Source organism: Ursus arctos, unplaced genomic scaffold (genome assembly GCF_023065955.2).
Source record: "Ursus arctos isolate Adak ecotype North America unplaced genomic scaffold, UrsArc2.0 scaffold_6, whole genome shotgun sequence".
Classification (NCBI taxonomy): Eukaryota; Metazoa; Chordata; class Mammalia; order Carnivora; family Ursidae; genus Ursus; species Ursus arctos.
In genome coordinates, this window is record NW_026623078.1 from 83,695,305 (window position 1) to 83,711,661 (window position 16,357).

The window sequence follows — 16,357 nt, forward strand, 5'->3', positions numbered from 1 at the left end:
CTGCCTTACCAGGCACTGCACCACCGATCACCAATCCTGGCTTGCTCTAGCGGGGAGGGTAAGTGGGGGCGCACACCGGGGTCCTCGGGGAGGGTAACTGGGGGCGCACAGAGGGGTCCTCGGGGAGGGTAACTGGGGGTGCACAGAGGGGTCCTTGGGGAGGGTAACTGGGGATGCACAGAGGGGTCCTCAAGGGAGGGTAACTGGGGGTGCACAGAGGGGTCCTCGGGGAGGGTAGCTGGGGGCACACAGAGGGGTCCTCGGGGAGGGTATCTGGGGGCACGCACCAGGGTCCTTGGGGAGGGTAAGTGGGGCGCACACTGGGGTCCTCGGGGAGGGTAACTGGGGGCGCACACCAGAGTCCTCGGGGTTCTGCTTATACTTCCCATCTGGCTGCCACTTACAGAAGCGGTCACTTGGTGAGAATTCGCTGAGCGACATGCTTATGAATCGTGCGGCTCTCTGTATAAATGTTATACTTGGATGTTTCTATTTTATGCGATGTAGGCAAAGGGAAGGGGAGCCCACGCAGGAGGCTGAGAGACAGAAGTGGCAGAGCGGTAGAGGGGGCCCGGGGAGGAGAGGGAAGAAGGCATGGTGGGCAGCGGCATCAGGCCCCCCAGGAGGACAGCAAGGGCAGCACAGGGAGCTGAGGGCACAGGGGAGCACGGCAGCCCCTCACAGCGGAGGACCGGGAAGCACCACCCACCTAAGCCCGGGTCTGTGCGGGCCAGCACGAAGGGTGCTCCCGTTCACTGAACTCACTCACCTTGATCTGACAAAAAGTCCAGCATGGTCTGCAACAGGAAGGACAAGTGCCTGACAGAAAGAGCAGGATTCCCCATTCTTCGGGACGCGTAGACCAATTCGTGAAGCAAGCGCATCTGGACGGCAGCCCAGCCTCGGTGCGTGCCTGTGGCGGAAGTCACAAAGTGTCCTCAGAGGCCTGGGGGAGGCCGCGCTGGCACCAGAACCAAGGACGCGAGCCTTCCTTGGAAATAATGTAACGGTGTGTGTAAAACTTGTAACTGAAAGACAAATGCCCAACAACCAAACCCAGAGGGCAAGAAAAACACTTCCTGCGTTTAACTCTCCCCAGACAGCTGATAAGGGATATGTTTTCTCATACCATAAAAAGACATGTTTTATGGAATACTTCTTCTCTTCTGCAAAGACACAACTTAAAAATAACCACTTTGAGATCATTACTGTAAGGCTATAACAAAACAGTATGTTTCCAATGGCATGTATTTGAGTTATACAATTTTTTTTCAAAAAAATACTGGTATGTGATGACCCTTCATTTGCAACAAACAAGGACACTAGAAAAATGTGCTTTTTTAATTTAATGTATAAGAAAAACTCATAAAAGCAGACAGCTAAATTAGAAAAAGGTTACCAAAGGACTTTTGTGGCTGCTGCCTCCAAAACAAATTAGCGTGGTTGAAATTTAAGGTGGGGGAGTCGGTTGCACAGCCAGTGGAAAGTACCTCTTTAAGACTACAGAATCTAGGGGCGCCTGGGTGGCTCAGTCAGTTAAGCGACTGCCTTCAGCTCGGGTCGTGATTCCCGGACCCCAGGATGGAGCCCCACTGAGCAGGGAGCCTGCTTCTCCCTCTGCTTATTCCCTACCTGTGCTCCCTGTCAAATAAATAAGTAAAATCTTTAAAATAAAGACCACAGAATCTTAGAGTTATCTATTCCATCTCCCCTCTGGCAACAATTACTACTTTTAAATATTCTCTACCTTGAAATCCTTCATGAAGGAGACCCCATAACGGGATTCCAACACAAACAGGTTATGACACAGTGTTACGTCTGGGGCCCTAAGGGCTGGGCAGAAAAGATGAAGACTCCAACAGGGGCTCCTCTTGCCCGAGCTCTACTGAGCTCCTCCCCCGCTGCCCTGCGCCACACGGATGGCTGGTTCTTTCATGCACTTCTGCTGCATCGCGCACAAATTCCGACCCACAGGCTTTATCCAGCAGTGAGGCACCTGCAAGCTCATGTATTTATTCCTTCCACCAATCCTCAATTTCCTTTGGAGCCAGGATTGTGTCTTATGCACCCAAGTATCCTTAACGCCTAGCGGGATGCCCGGCTCACAGGTGCGACTTCACAGGCATGTGGGTCAAGTGGAAAGCCTGATGAAACACGATGCCTCTATTTTCCAGACATCCAACTTAAGTATGTAGGGTAAAATGACATGATTTCTGGGGTTTGCCCTAAGATACTTCAACAAAGAACAAATAAAAGAAAAAGAGGTAAAAATAAAGCCCATGTGGCAAAGTCTTGATAATCACTTACTCTGGGCAATGATGGGCTCATTGTACTATTCTCTTTAATTTGTATGTATTTAAGTTACTTCATAATAACTTTTTAAATTTAAATTCTTGGAAATGACCAAATCTACACACACACACACACACACACACACACACATACACACCAAAAAAACTACCTTAAATCCTAGAGCCTATCTTATAAAAACCTTTTGGAATGTAAAGCCGCAGCACTTCTCATACGATAGGGAAGGACAGAAAGTCAAGTCCGGGCAGTATTTTCATCATCAAAGGAGCGAAGACCAAATGCCAAAACAAAGTAAGAGATTTTTAAAAGGATTAAGAAGACGAAATCAACTTCATGTCTAACCAAGCCATGAATTCTAAATAACCCAATTCAATTAATCTCAACGTTACGGTATCAAGAAGGTTTTCTCAATTAAAAATTGGGCAAATATCACCATGTTGATTTTATTTTAAATGCATGATGATGCAGTTCCTACCACAGGCAACTGTAAGACTGACTATAAATTTTCTTAATGCTACTGTACAAGTCACAATTGCCATGTGAGTCAAATTGCCCCTCCAATAAAATCTGACTCTTTTTATTTGTAAACCAGATTTGCAACATATGACAAGTAATAACATTGTCAACACTCGCGCATTCAGAAAGTTCTTGATTTGAGAGTTTATTACAACTGTTGCCTTAAAGCAAATCCACTTGCCCTACCAGTCCCTCGTACGAGCTCTTAGGGAAGACTGAATCCCTCACTCGGGAAAAGGCTCCTCTCCATACACAGCATATTCCTAAATCTTCATACACAGCAACACAAAGGAGATTATTAAAGTGATAACCACCAGCCCATTAAGCTGGCAAATACACACAGTTCACATCTGTGTGCCTGCCCTGACTTTCTGTAACCAGCTAGTGAAAATGTTCACTTTGAGAAATGGAAATATATTTTGGGTCCTGAGAATACAATTCACTTTCATTCACAGGTGCAAGGTTTGAGTACATTTCTACTTAATTCTCTGAGAAATGTCTGAAGTGGTCCAGAGCAACAGTGGAGATGGAGTTTAAAGTGATTTTTAATTCCTATTAAAAATACAGCCAGCCAACATTTATCATTTGTACTTTATTTGATCTCACTTCCTAACCTTACCTCTTTCACAAAAGGATGGCAAATGTTTCCTCCCAAAACAGAAGGCTAAGTAAAAAGTACCAAATCACTTGGAGTTCTGCTTATTTGTTTCATTTTTCACAAGAAACACTGTGTTCATCTGCTTTAAAAATTAAGGCCAAGAAATTCTATTCAACAAGTGGGAGCCCACACGTGTGGCTACAGCGGCTCATTAGGGTTTGGTCCTGCGTGACACGTATCTCCTGGGACACCTGCCATGTGCCACCCAGGGGCCAGGGGGGAGTCAGGGGCTCCGCTCTCACAGGCACACAGGCTGGCGTGGGAGGCGGCTGTTAAATCTTCACCCCAACTGATTTTTTTTAAGTAGGCTCCACACCCAGCACAGAGCCTGACTCATGGCTCGATCTCATGATCCTGAGATCATGACCTGTGCCAAGATCAAGAGTCAGATGCTCAACTGACTGAGCCACCCAGGTGCACCAACCCCAACTGATTTTTAAATGCACTTGCAAATTATGGGGTGCCATAAGGAAGAATAACAGGATTTGATAAAAGAGGAAAAATAAGGGGTGCCTGGGTGGCTCAGCGTCAGGTTCCATGCTGGGCATGGGGCCTGCCTGGGATTCTCTCTCTCCCTCTGCCTCTCCCCCCATTCACACATGTACATTCCCTCACTCTCTCTCTCTAAAATAAATAAAATCTAGAAAGAAAGAAAGAAAGAAAGAAAGAAAGAAAGAAAGAAAGAAAGAAAGAAAGAGAGAGAGAGAGAGAGAGAGAGAAAGAAAGAAAGGAAGGAAGGAAGGAAGGAAGGAAGGAAGGAAGAAAGAAAGAAAGAAAGAAAGAAAGAAAGAAAGAAAGAAAGAAAGAAAGAAAGAGAGAGAAAGAGGAAAGAAAGAAAAATAAAGGGAGTCTGCACAGGCTGAGGGCCATGGGCAGCTCTCTGCAGAAATGACAGCCAGCCATGACCCAAAGGACAGCCGGCAGCTACACAGTGAGGAGCGAGGGACAGTGTCCAGGAAAAAGGCCTCCGACTCTGGACTCTCAGATGTTATGTAGCCCAGGCGACCTGCTGTCCCTCTGGAGCCAGCTTGGAGTTACAAGTACCTGGAGAGCAGGTGGGACCCTGCCTCCAGGCTCCCTGAAGCACAGTAAGTGGGGATTCCATCCTCCGTGCAACTGGAAACTTTTAAAATACCCTTTATCCTCTCTCTACGGAGCAACCAGGAGATGGCTCTAAAAACTGCCCTCTTCCCGAACACTAACCTCCTCCCTCTCTGGAACGTGGCCTAAGTGAGCTCGTACCCACCTGGGCAGCTCCGACGAGTCTCCCACCAACAACACTGAGCCTTCTGACTGTAAATTCCATAGGCATCTATGGCTTGTCCAGTTATTTCTGCCCTTAACTCCAATCACGACCAGCAGGGGCAGGAAAGGGACCAGCCCCCAAGCAAAGCACCACACTTTCTGTTGTAATTGTATTATAAGTACCCAAGGCCAGGGTGGGGCTCCATCATCTTTGAACCCACTGCCAACCACAGTGTCTAACTGGGAGAGGAAGTGCTCCAACAATGAATGCAGTTATTGGATTCAAGCGACATCTCCGTTCCAGCAATGAGACCTTCGGTACCTTTGCTGAAGTCTTTGGGGTCCAGCGACAGACTGTAGCCAGGAAGAGTCTCCAGGAGGAGCTTGTAGCAGGCCCTCCAGCCCGGCTCCGAGATGCTCGGGGCCACGCACTGCATAGCGGCCACGCGCTTGAAGAACGCAGACTTTCGGTGGAAGCCAATCAGCTCGTAGAGCTCAGAGAGGATGCTGTACCGCTGGATTTTCTCTTCTTCAGAAAGCTGAAGCACAGACAGGAAGTAAAAAGCTTTTGAGAAAGGAAACACATTAAAAAAGCTTTTTTGTAAAACAGAGACATGACAAAACATTGAGGAAGGGCAGGCCTGGACAGTGCACCATGACGACACTCCAAGAAAAGCACAGAAACAGCATATGTGCAAGTCCCAAAGCCTTTCTGAGGCCCACCTCTTCAAGTTTGCCCTGTCCCTCACTGGGAAGGCCTGTATCGTCTGCAGCAAACGCATTTGCTACGTACCACATAAAGTGTACTTTTAGCTCCTGTATAAAAGAGAAAGAACAACAACTCACCTAGACACTAAGATTTCAGCAGGGACTTTCACCGAATACAAAACTGCTCAAAACAGAGAAACCACGGAACCACATAACCGGACAACGAATCATCAATAATCATAACACCCACACTTAGAATGAAGCCTTTGTTTGCATGTAGCTAGCTGTCCACTTTCCCTAAACCATTTATGGAAGAGACAGTCTTTTCTCCATTGTATATTTTGGCCTCCTTTGTGATAGATTAATTGACCTTATAATTGTGGGTTTATTTCTGGGTGCTCTATCCTGTTTCATTGATCTATGTGTCTATTTTCATACCAGTACTATACTGTTCTGATTACTATAGCGTTGTAGGAGAGTCTGAATTCAAAAGTTGTGATACCTCCAGCTTTGTTCTTTTTTCTCAAGATTGTTTTGGCTATTTTGGGGTCTTTTGTGGTTCCATACAAATTTTAGGATTTTTTTGTTCTAGTTCTCTGAAAAATACCATTGATATTTTGATAGGAACTGCTTTGAATCTGTACATCACTCTGGGTAGTATAGACATTTTAACAATATTAATTCTTCCAACCCACGAGCATGGAATCTCTCTCCATTTATTTGTGTCGTCTTCAACTTCATTCATCAGTGTCTTATAGTTTTCAGAGTACAGGTCTTTCACCTCTCGGTTAAGTTTATTCCTAAGTATTTTATTCCTCTGATGCAATTGTAAATGGGGTTGTTTATTTCATCTTCTTTCTGTTATTTTATTATTAGTGTACAGATACACAAGGGATTTCTATATATTGACTTTATATCCCACAACTTTACTGAATTCATTATTGGTTCTAATAGTTTTTTGGTTGCATCTTTAGGATTTTCTCTATATAGTATCATGTCATCTGCAAATAGTGATAGCTTTACTTCTTCCTTGCAAATGTGGATGCCTTTTATTTCTTTTTCTTGTCTGGTTGCTGTGGCTAGGACTTCTAATACTATGTTGGATGAAAGTGGTAACAGTGGACATCTGTCTTGTTCCTGATCTTAGAGGAAAAGCTTTCAGCTTTCTACCACTGAGTATGATATTCACGGTGGATGTGTCACACATGGCCTTACCTATGCTGAGGCACGTTCCCTCTACAGAGTCGAAGCACCACTTTCCACTCACACCAGTAATGTATGAGAACTACTGTTGCTCCACATGCTTGCCCACATTTGATGTTCACAGTCTTTTCCATTTTAGCCATTCTAAAATGGAATGTGATTTGCATGGAATGGAATGGAATGGCTGTGATTTGCATTTACCCAATAACTAATGACGTTAGACATTTTTTCATATGATTTTTGGCCACCTCTATATCTTCCATCATATAGCATTTGTTCAAATTTTCTGGTCATTTCTTAAATTAGATCATTTGTCTTATTACTGAGTCATAGGAGTTCTTAATATATTCTTAATGTCATATTTTCCCAGTCTGCTGCCCATTTATTTTCCAAAAGAAGGCTTTTGAGAAGCAGAAATTATGAAGGACCTCAATTTATCAATTTATTAATTGTAAAGTAGCTCAATTTATTCTTCTTTTATGGTTAATGTTTTCTGTGCCCTTGCCTAAGGGACTTCCATTTACCCCACAGTCCTGAACATATTCTCCTATGTTTTCCTATAGAAGCTTTGCAATTAGGTCTAGGATCCATGCACATGCAAATTTGAAAGAGACACAGTCTTTGCTCTCTTTGCATACGGTACCAGTTGCAGAGAGATTCCAGTGCAATGAGATACAACCATGAGCAGAGGACTGAGGAGGTCTACACAGGAGAGGCAGGAGTATTTAATGCTTTTATCACATACCTGGAAACTACCAGACCTTCAACTGTAGTTTTAAATATGGAAAAAGATACTGGGGAAGGTAGAAATATTAGTGGTCATAGCCAGTACCTTCAATGAGGCCACCATCTAAATAAAGATCACTAGCCTTGGCCTCCAATCCATCGGAGTTCCCACTGATTCTTTCATGGACACTATTAAGGATGGAAGACTGGAATACTCTGATCATAAGATACTCAACACATCTTCGTTCTAATTTTTCAATAGGCTGTACAGCCACGACGGCTGAGCCCACCAGGGCCCAGACGTTTACGTGAAGCTCCAGTGGAAAGTAACTCAAAGACTACTCAAGACAAGTAGCTTCACTCGTAAGACGGACTCTGAGGGATTCAAATGTTAATTCACTACTCCTTTTCCAACTGGAAAGTAAGTTCACACCTGTTTCACTCCACCAGAAGCAAAGCAGTAAGAGTAGCAGGAAACTCAGACTTAGGAAGAGTCTCCTGGTTATCTGGAAGGATGTACAGACACAGGAATCAGAAAGACCCAAGTGCCAGTCCCAAATCTGCACATTACTAGCTTTGGCACTTCCCTTATTAACAAGGATAATAAAATCTAATCATGACTGTTGGAAAGACTACCTGAAATAACGTATACAGTCAGCATAGCTTAAAGCTCCCAATGAGTGTTCAAGAAAAGGGAAATACCATTGTTAATTAATGCCTTTGATGTCAGTGGTGTTAACCCAAAATTAGCCAGCCAGAGATGCTCCTGAAAATGCCTCACCAGCCTTTAGCCTTCCCAAACATGGGCACTGGCAGTGACCTGAAGAACAAGGCCACGGCAGTCACTGTGAGATGGCCTGGTGATGGCACGCCTGCAATGACTGTGAAATAGCAGGGCAGGAAACTGCGGAGACCGTACATTCTCAAGTGTGGAAAACACATTCTGTTTCTACCCACATTTATTTCTAGCTGTAATTATACAGAGAGAAAATATATATTCAAAATTACACAAATTTCCATATATGTGTTTCAAAACAGTTTGGAAAGGAAAGAATGTAACTCTCTTCCCTACATCCCAAAGCAGGGTTACAAGGTTTGTACCAAGGGCCTTCCTTCAAAAGCCATCTGCTAAAGTAACTGGGTCCCTTTTCAGTTTTAATCATTCAAAAGGAAAGGATTAAAAACAAAACAAAACGAAGTTACGTAAGACCTGGTCCCTCAATCCCTCAATGGTTGACAAGGTCATGGAGGAGACGGACAAGCCAACAAGGAGTCACTCTGCTGAGTTCCCAGTGCCAGAGAAGATGGATGGAGGGATGGATGACGTGGGGGCAGTTGTGCCCACGCTCTTGGGTAGGCACCTAAAAGGCTCCTGGAGCAGGTGTACATACCATATGCCCAACACATTGGCAAACATTAGAGAGAGGGGAAACTTTACGAACAATCCACACCCTTAGTCTGCTGACCAAGTGGCAAAGTCAAAGCCAAAGCCTGACTTTGCTCATCCTGATTCCGTTGGACTCATTCTTGGATGATCTTAGAAACCAACTCCTCTGGCCTGGCCTCAAGAAGTCCTGCCTACTTTTGCCATCTCCGGGTTTAGTGAGCAAGCAAGCTTGGGTGTACTCTGAGGACTGCACAGACTTGGACTGTCTTTCCTAGCGTTTATTTTTTAATTCTAAAGAATCCTGAGTTTTCTAAGTATATTCTCCATAAAATCTATTCCCTCCAATGACAACTCATGGAGCCTGAAATTAAAAGCCAATTAAATGAGACCATACCCAGCCAAACTGTCACCCACCCGTCATCACTTTCTTCATATCCTCTCCTGCATGACTGTAATAAACACCTCCCTTCACCGAGCCCACAAAACACAGATTTGTCTCCTCAAATAGAACACGAGCTCCATAAAGAGGAGACTATTCCATATTCACCTCTTAATTCCTAGCATATGCAATATCAATGGATATAATTATGAACATGGCTCTTTCCTTTAAAAAATCTGTTTGGATATTTAAATGAGGCCTTGGGAAAAAGGCAATGTGTTTAGGGTCCAACATCCTGATTCAAAACCTTCTGAGGACCTTTTTGGATTGACTGTTCATTGTTTCACCGAAAACACAATTTCTCATTCCAGGAGGATTTATATATTTCCGCCAGGAGTTTGTGGTCACTCTCATGCCAGGACAACTTTAAATTAAATCCTCAGTTTGGGTTGCTTTTTTTCCTTCCAACAAGATTCAGAGTTTCCTTATTTACTTGCTTTGAGGAGTGGGATTTTTTTTTTTTTCCAGTTCACCCTTTCATTAAACATGGCTTGGGGGAGGTCTTGGCTTTACATATGGGTCTGCCATCCAATTCCCAATGGGGGCAGGCCGAAGGCTTACCTCCAGTCCCTCCTATATGGGCTGTTGAAACTGTGTTCCCAGAGCTACGTGGCATTTGCTGGCTTCTGAAGCTCACTTACCTTCCAGGATTCATGCTTTCTAGTTTTTTTGTCACCTGAGGATTTCCTCTTACTTTCCTGCTATACATTTTGAAAACTGCGGGAAAAAGTTTTATTTCTTAATCAGCATTTTTTTTAAAGATTTTATTTATTTACTTGAGAGAGAGAGAGCAGGATTGAGAGCAAGCAGGGGGGAGGAGGACAGGGAGAGGGAGAAACAGGCTCCACACTGAGCAGGGAGCCCAATGTGGATCCTGAGATCATGACCTGAGCCGAAGGCAGGTGCTTAACCGACTGAGCCACCCAGGTGCCCCTTAATCATCATTTTTTTTTTTAAAGATTTTATTTATTTATTTGACAGAGATAGAGACAGCCAGCGAGAGAGGGAACACAAGCAGGGGGAGTGGGAGAGGAAGAAGCAGGCTCATAGCGGAGGAGCCTGATGTGGGGCTCGATCCCACAACGCCGGGATCACGCCCTGAGCCGAAGGCAGACGCTTAACGACTGCGCCACCCAGGCGCCCCCTTAATCATCATTTTTAAGGAACACCCGCAAAGAGGGTTTTTGAGAGTTCCTGGACCATGATATTGCCAAAACAGAAAATACACTAGTTATCTTCTGAACCTGTGTATTATGATACTTTTTCTGACTAAGACATTCTTTAATTAAAAAAATAATTAAGGGGGTGCCTAGGTGGCTCAGCCAATTAAGCGTCTGCCTTCAGCTCAGGTCACGATCCCAGAGTGCTGGAATCAAGCCCTGAATTGGGCTTCCTGCTCAGTGGGGAGTCTGCTTCTCCCTCTCCCTCTGCCCTTCCCCTCCCCCAACTTGTGCTCTCTCTCTCTCTCTCTCTCTCAAATAAAAAAATAAAATCTTAGAAAATAATAATAATAATTAAGGCCCCCAGTAGACACACGAAAAGATGCTCAACATCATTCATCATCAGGGAAATGCAAATCAAAACTACAATGAGATATCACCTCACACCTATCAGAATGGCTACAATCAAAAAGACATAAAATAACAGGTGTTGGTGAAGATGTGGAGAAAAAGGAACCCACGTGCACTTGGTAGGAATGCAAACTGGTGCAGCCACTGTGAAAGACAGTATGGAGCTTCTTCAAAAAAAATGAAAAACAGAAATATGATATGATTCAATAATTCTACCACTGGGTATTTACCCAAAGAAAACAAAACCACTAATTAGAAAGATATATGCAACTCTACGTTTATTGCAGCATTATTTACAGAAGCCAAGATTTGGAAGCAGCCCAAGCATCCACTGATAGACATTTATGGATAAGGACAGGATATGGATAATGGATAAGGAAGATATACACACGCACGATGGAATATTGTGCAGCCATAAAATAAAGATGGGATTGTGTCATTGCAACAACATGGATGGACCTAGAGGGCATTATGCAATCAAACTGAGGAAGACAAACACCATAGGACTTCACTCATATGTGAAATCTAAAAAACAAACCAAAACAAAACAAAACAAAAAAGTGGAATCAGACCTATAAATACAGAGAACAAGCTGATGACTAGCAGAGGGGAGTGGGGTGGGGTGATGGGAAAAATGGATGAAGGGGAGAGAGAGGCTTCCACTTACAGAATGAGTAACTCATGAGAATAAAAAGCACAGAATAAGGAATATAGTCAACAATATTGTAATAGTGACGTATGGGATAGATGGTGGCTACTTGTGGTAAGCAGAGCATAGCGTATAAACTTGTCAAATCACTATGTTTTACACCTGAAAGTAATGTAACGTTGTGTGTCCACTATAGTCAAATTTTAAAAATTTGTGGAAAAAATAATAAAAAAATTAAGGTCCCAAATAGGATAGAGACTTAAAGAGGCATACAAAATTAAGAAAGGGGCAAAGCCAAAAAATGAGAAAACAATCTAGAAGGTTAATAAAATACATAGACTACAGATGAAATCAGCAATTCTTAGAAATACCTAATCTAAACATGACAATGAGATAAGATGTCTCTCTTGTCAGGAAAATGACATAAACGTAAAGGAAAATAGAACATAAAATAAAGGCAATTAAATCAAAAACTAGAATTCGAAGTTAGGCAAATTACAGAAGGCTACCACCTACCTCGGCCTCGTTCCTAGAACACAGGCAGGTTTGCTGGCTCTTGCCCGTGTAACCTGAGGCTAGGCGAGGGCTGTACAAAGTGAGCGTACAACGTAAGTGTCCAGCTGTGAAATCAGTGATAAAGAAAGAGACATGGGGGCACCTGGGTGGCTCAGTCGGTTGAGTGTCTGACTCTTGGTTTCAGCTCAGGTGGTGATCTTAGGGTCGTGGGATCGAGCCCCACGTCGGGCTCCACACTCAGCACAGAGTCTGCTTGAGACTCTCTTTCCCTCTGCCCCCACTTGTGCCCACTCTCTCTCTCTCTCTCCCTCTCTCTAAAACAAATAAATAAAGTCTTAAAAAAAAAAAAAGAAAGATGAGTTTCCATGACAGAAATGATAATACTGTTCACTTGTAATATAAAGTATGTCTTCGCTTTCAGTGATCAATACTGCAGGGTCCTCAGAGATCGAGGATTGTATGAAAATGCTCAGCTTGGGGACCGACGTCCTCGGTGGGCGCCACAGCTGCACAACGCTGCTCACCCGTGACACTTGACTAAGATGCTCCAAAGGCACGTCAACCTCCAGGTGCGCACAGCGGACCCACGGCCGCCCTCCTCCCGGGCCGCGGGCACTGTCCCAGGACAGAGCACCCCGCTTGCGCCTTCCGCTCCCTCACAGCCCGTCTGTGGTCAGTGAGCAAGTCCCATCAGGTGTGCCTCCCTGAGAGCCGCTCGGGAACGCCTGCGCTGAGCCGGGTAACGGGCTGCACACGTGTCATCTCACGGAAGCTTCACAACAATCCTGGGAAGTCGGGGCATTAGCAGTCCAACTGATGAGAGAAACGCTGCTTCCCTGAGTGAGCCGTGCGGCCACATTGCGGCTAAGGGGCAGAGTTAGGATGAAGACCCCCTGACGGCCAAACCTCAAAGCGGCCTCCTCTGCACCACCCCATCACCTCCTGCCCGGGCTTCCGGAAGAGTGACGCTTTACAGCACCGTACGCCCTTGCTCAAAATCCCCAGTGGCTGCACACCGCTCTGAGGCTAAGCCGAAGGGGGACGGCACGCAGCCTGCACTGCTTCCTGCACCTCCCCGGCGCACGCCTGCCTGCCCGGCCCCGGGTGCCTCAGCTTCTAGCAGCCACGTTCCTCCCACCACGGGGCTTCCCGCTCGCTATTCCCTTGGACTGGAACTGGAGTTTTGTAAACCCTGGGCTGCCATGCAGGGGTACTGTACCCTGTAAATCTCAAACAGCGGACTCCAATGCCACCCTCTTCGGCACGGATCCAACGCCTACTCTCAGAAAAATGCTCTCAAAGGATGAACCTCAATCTTACTCTTTAGGACTCCCCTTCCTTGAACTTTCATCAGTGCTTGTGGTTCTGTTTCAACAGATGACTGGCCAAGTATTTAGTAGGCTCACTGCAGCGGGCTGTGACGCGCAAGCTAGACCATGTCAGGAGTCGGCTCTGCTCACAACCGCAGCAACGCTACCATGGGGGACGGTTCCCTCGTCCTCACGAGTGCTCCTCCACCACTTACAGCTGTAGTGACTTAATCGACACAAGTGCTAATTAGCCAAGCCCCCCAAACATGACCCTCTTCAAAGAGTCATACGAATTAGGCTTCGAGTACAGCACTCTCACTAGAAATTTATTTTGAAACTAATAGCCCTAGCTATTCTACACATCTGACTTAAAGCATCTGACTAAATACACCCAAAGTTTTTTTTTTTTTAAAGAAATTAAGATGAATGCATCCTGAATAAGCTCGCAGTAACACCCACACTGTGCCCCCCTGCAGGGTCTGATTCAGGTAGCATAACCTGAATCTGGGTGTCTCGTTTATAAAATGGGGAGAGAGAGACTGCTGTAAATAGATTCATTTAACAAATATAGATCTGGCACTTACTATGAATAAAATCTTAGAAATATACAGATAAACAAGACATAGTCCTGCCCTCAAGAAACTCAGCCTTTTATTTACAATAGCATTAAAAAGAATAAAATAATGAGATAAATTTAACAAAAACGTGTAAGACTTGTACACTGAAAACAATAAGAGATCACCGATCTCTTTGTAAAAGACCTAAATATGGAAGACACCTCAGGTTCATGGGATGGAAGATAATATTAAGAAACCAAAACTCCCCAAAGTGACCTACAGCTTCATCCTAATTCCTATCAAAATCCCAGCTGGCTTCCTTGGAGATACTGACCCGCAGATCCCAAAATTCACACAGAAGTTTAAGGGACCAGAATAGCCAACCCAATCTTGAAAAAGAAGAGCAAAGTTTGAGGACTCACACTTCCCAACTTCAAAACTTACTACAAAGCTACCATAATCAAGTCAGTACGGTACTGGCATAAGTATGGATATATAAATCAATGCAACAGAATTAAAAATCAAACCTTACATGTACAATCAATTAATTTTCCACAAGGATGCCAAGACCACTCAGTGGGAGAAGAATGTCCACACGACAAACAGTTCTGGGACAACTGGGTATCTGCCTTCGACAGAATGAACTTGAACCCAACTGCATACGATAAAAATTAACTCAAAATGGATCCAAGACCTAAACACACAAACTAAACCTATAAACTTCCTACAAGAAAACAATCAATCTTCATGACATTGGATTAGGCTGTGGTTTCCAAGATGCAATACCAAGGACATGAGTGATAAAAGAAACAACAGATAAACGGACTTCATTAAAATTAAAAACTGTGCTGCAAAGGACATCATCAAGACAGTGCAATGACCACCCACAGAAAGGGAGAACATTTTTGCAAAGCATATATCTGATAAGAGACTAGTATCCAGGATATATAACAAACTCTTACAACTGAACAGTAAAAAGAAAACAAAACCCAATTTAAAAATTGGCAAAGAATTTACATGCATTTACCAATAGCCAATAAGCATAACATCATTAGCCATCGGGGAAATGAAAACTGAAACCAAAATGAGCATTTCATACCCAGCAGGACGGTCATAACGAAAAGCTGGACCATAGCAGTCGTCAGTGAGGATGTGAAGATGTGGGAACTCTCACACATTGCCATACGGACAATGGTGCGGCTGCTGTGGAAAACAGTCTGGTAACTGTGCAGAACGTCAGACACGGAGCCACAGGGTGACCAGCAACGCCACTCCCAGGTATATACACCCAAGGGAACGGGAAACTTATGTCGCTACAAAAACTTACACATCAGTGTTCATAGCAGCTTCATTCAGAAACAGCCAAAGGTGGAAACAATCCAATTTCCATCAACTATGATAGAATAAACAAAACGTGGCATGTCCACACATTGTGGCACATCCGCACGATGTGACATATCCACAGCTATTACCCAGCTGTGAAAAAAGAAGGAAGTACTGATTCCTGCCACCACATGGAGGAACCTTGAAAACGTTACGGTCAGTGAGTCAGCCAGACACAAAAAGACAAATACTGTCCTTTTAGGTGAAAAGTATATACGTGTTCGTTGTACTACTCTCGTGACTCTTCTGAAAGCCTAAAATCCTTCAAAATAAAGTGTACAATAGATTAAAAATACAAAGTCCTCACAGGAGGGCTTTAAAGATGAAATGCGGAAACGCGCGTAGGGCTCTTGGTACGAGGCCTCGCACACCCGCACACGGTCACGGCCACAGGCACCCAGAGGAGCGGCACCAACGCCCATGAGCACTGCGCTCCTCACGGCGGTCTGCGCCTCGGCCCCCTGACACACGTTAGTGAGGGCCTGCTCTCCGACAAGCGTGCTTGGCCGGGGACTACGGAGACCGCTAAGACATGGCCCCCGCTCTGACTCCACGTGCGCTACCAAACTTTGTTATTTAAATGTATCACTTTAATATTCAGTTCCATTTTTAAGTAACTACTAGGCTAAGCAGCTTAGAATTTCAAAAGGCAGTAAGTGTCTGTGATTCTGTTTATGTATTTATTTACATTCTGCCTCATTCTAAAAAAAAATCTAAATCAACTTTTTAAACACAATTTAGCAACAACAACAACAAAAAGATAAAAATGAGGGTGAGGAGAAACTGAGGACGGAACAGACAGAACGAGGGGATGGAAATGATGAAAATGCGTGTGCCGAAGGAGGTGGATTTCTGTAAGGGCGACTGCAGACTCCGAGAGCTGAGGCAGGAGGACAGACCATGAGCTCCAAGAGCCCAGGTGCCCCCCCGAGATGAAGACCTACAGCACGGGGCACCCCCCACGAGGCAAGTCCTGGAACAGCCTTCCCATCCCGGAGCGCCTGTGCTGACCGAACACGTGGGGCTGCGTGGGGCACCTGCTCTCACCCCTCCCTTCTCTCCTCGGCGTGCTGGGCTCCAGCGCAAGGACTGAGCCAGACCCCATGGCCTCGCATGCAGCTCCTCACCTGAAGCCCAACTGGCAGCACAGACCCGCCCATCTGCTCCTTTCTCTACAGC

General features: G+C 44.8%; 1 protein-coding gene across 10 annotated transcripts in view; it reads right to left on the reverse strand.

Moving 5' to 3' along the window:
• The window catches only part of TRAPPC9 (trafficking protein particle complex subunit 9), a 593,937-nt gene that overhangs the window by 493,159 nt on the left and 84,421 nt on the right, over nt 1-16,357 (reverse strand). For all 10 annotated transcript variants that reach the window (XM_057307937.1, XM_048212431.2, XM_057307936.1 and 7 more), the window contains 2 exons: nt 5,052-5,268; nt 770-913 (listed from right to left, as the gene is read on the reverse strand). In XM_057307937.1, coding sequence (XP_057163920.1) covers nt 770-913; nt 5,052-5,268 — 361 coding nt within the window. The remainder of the gene's footprint in view (nt 1-769; nt 914-5,051; nt 5,269-16,357) is intronic.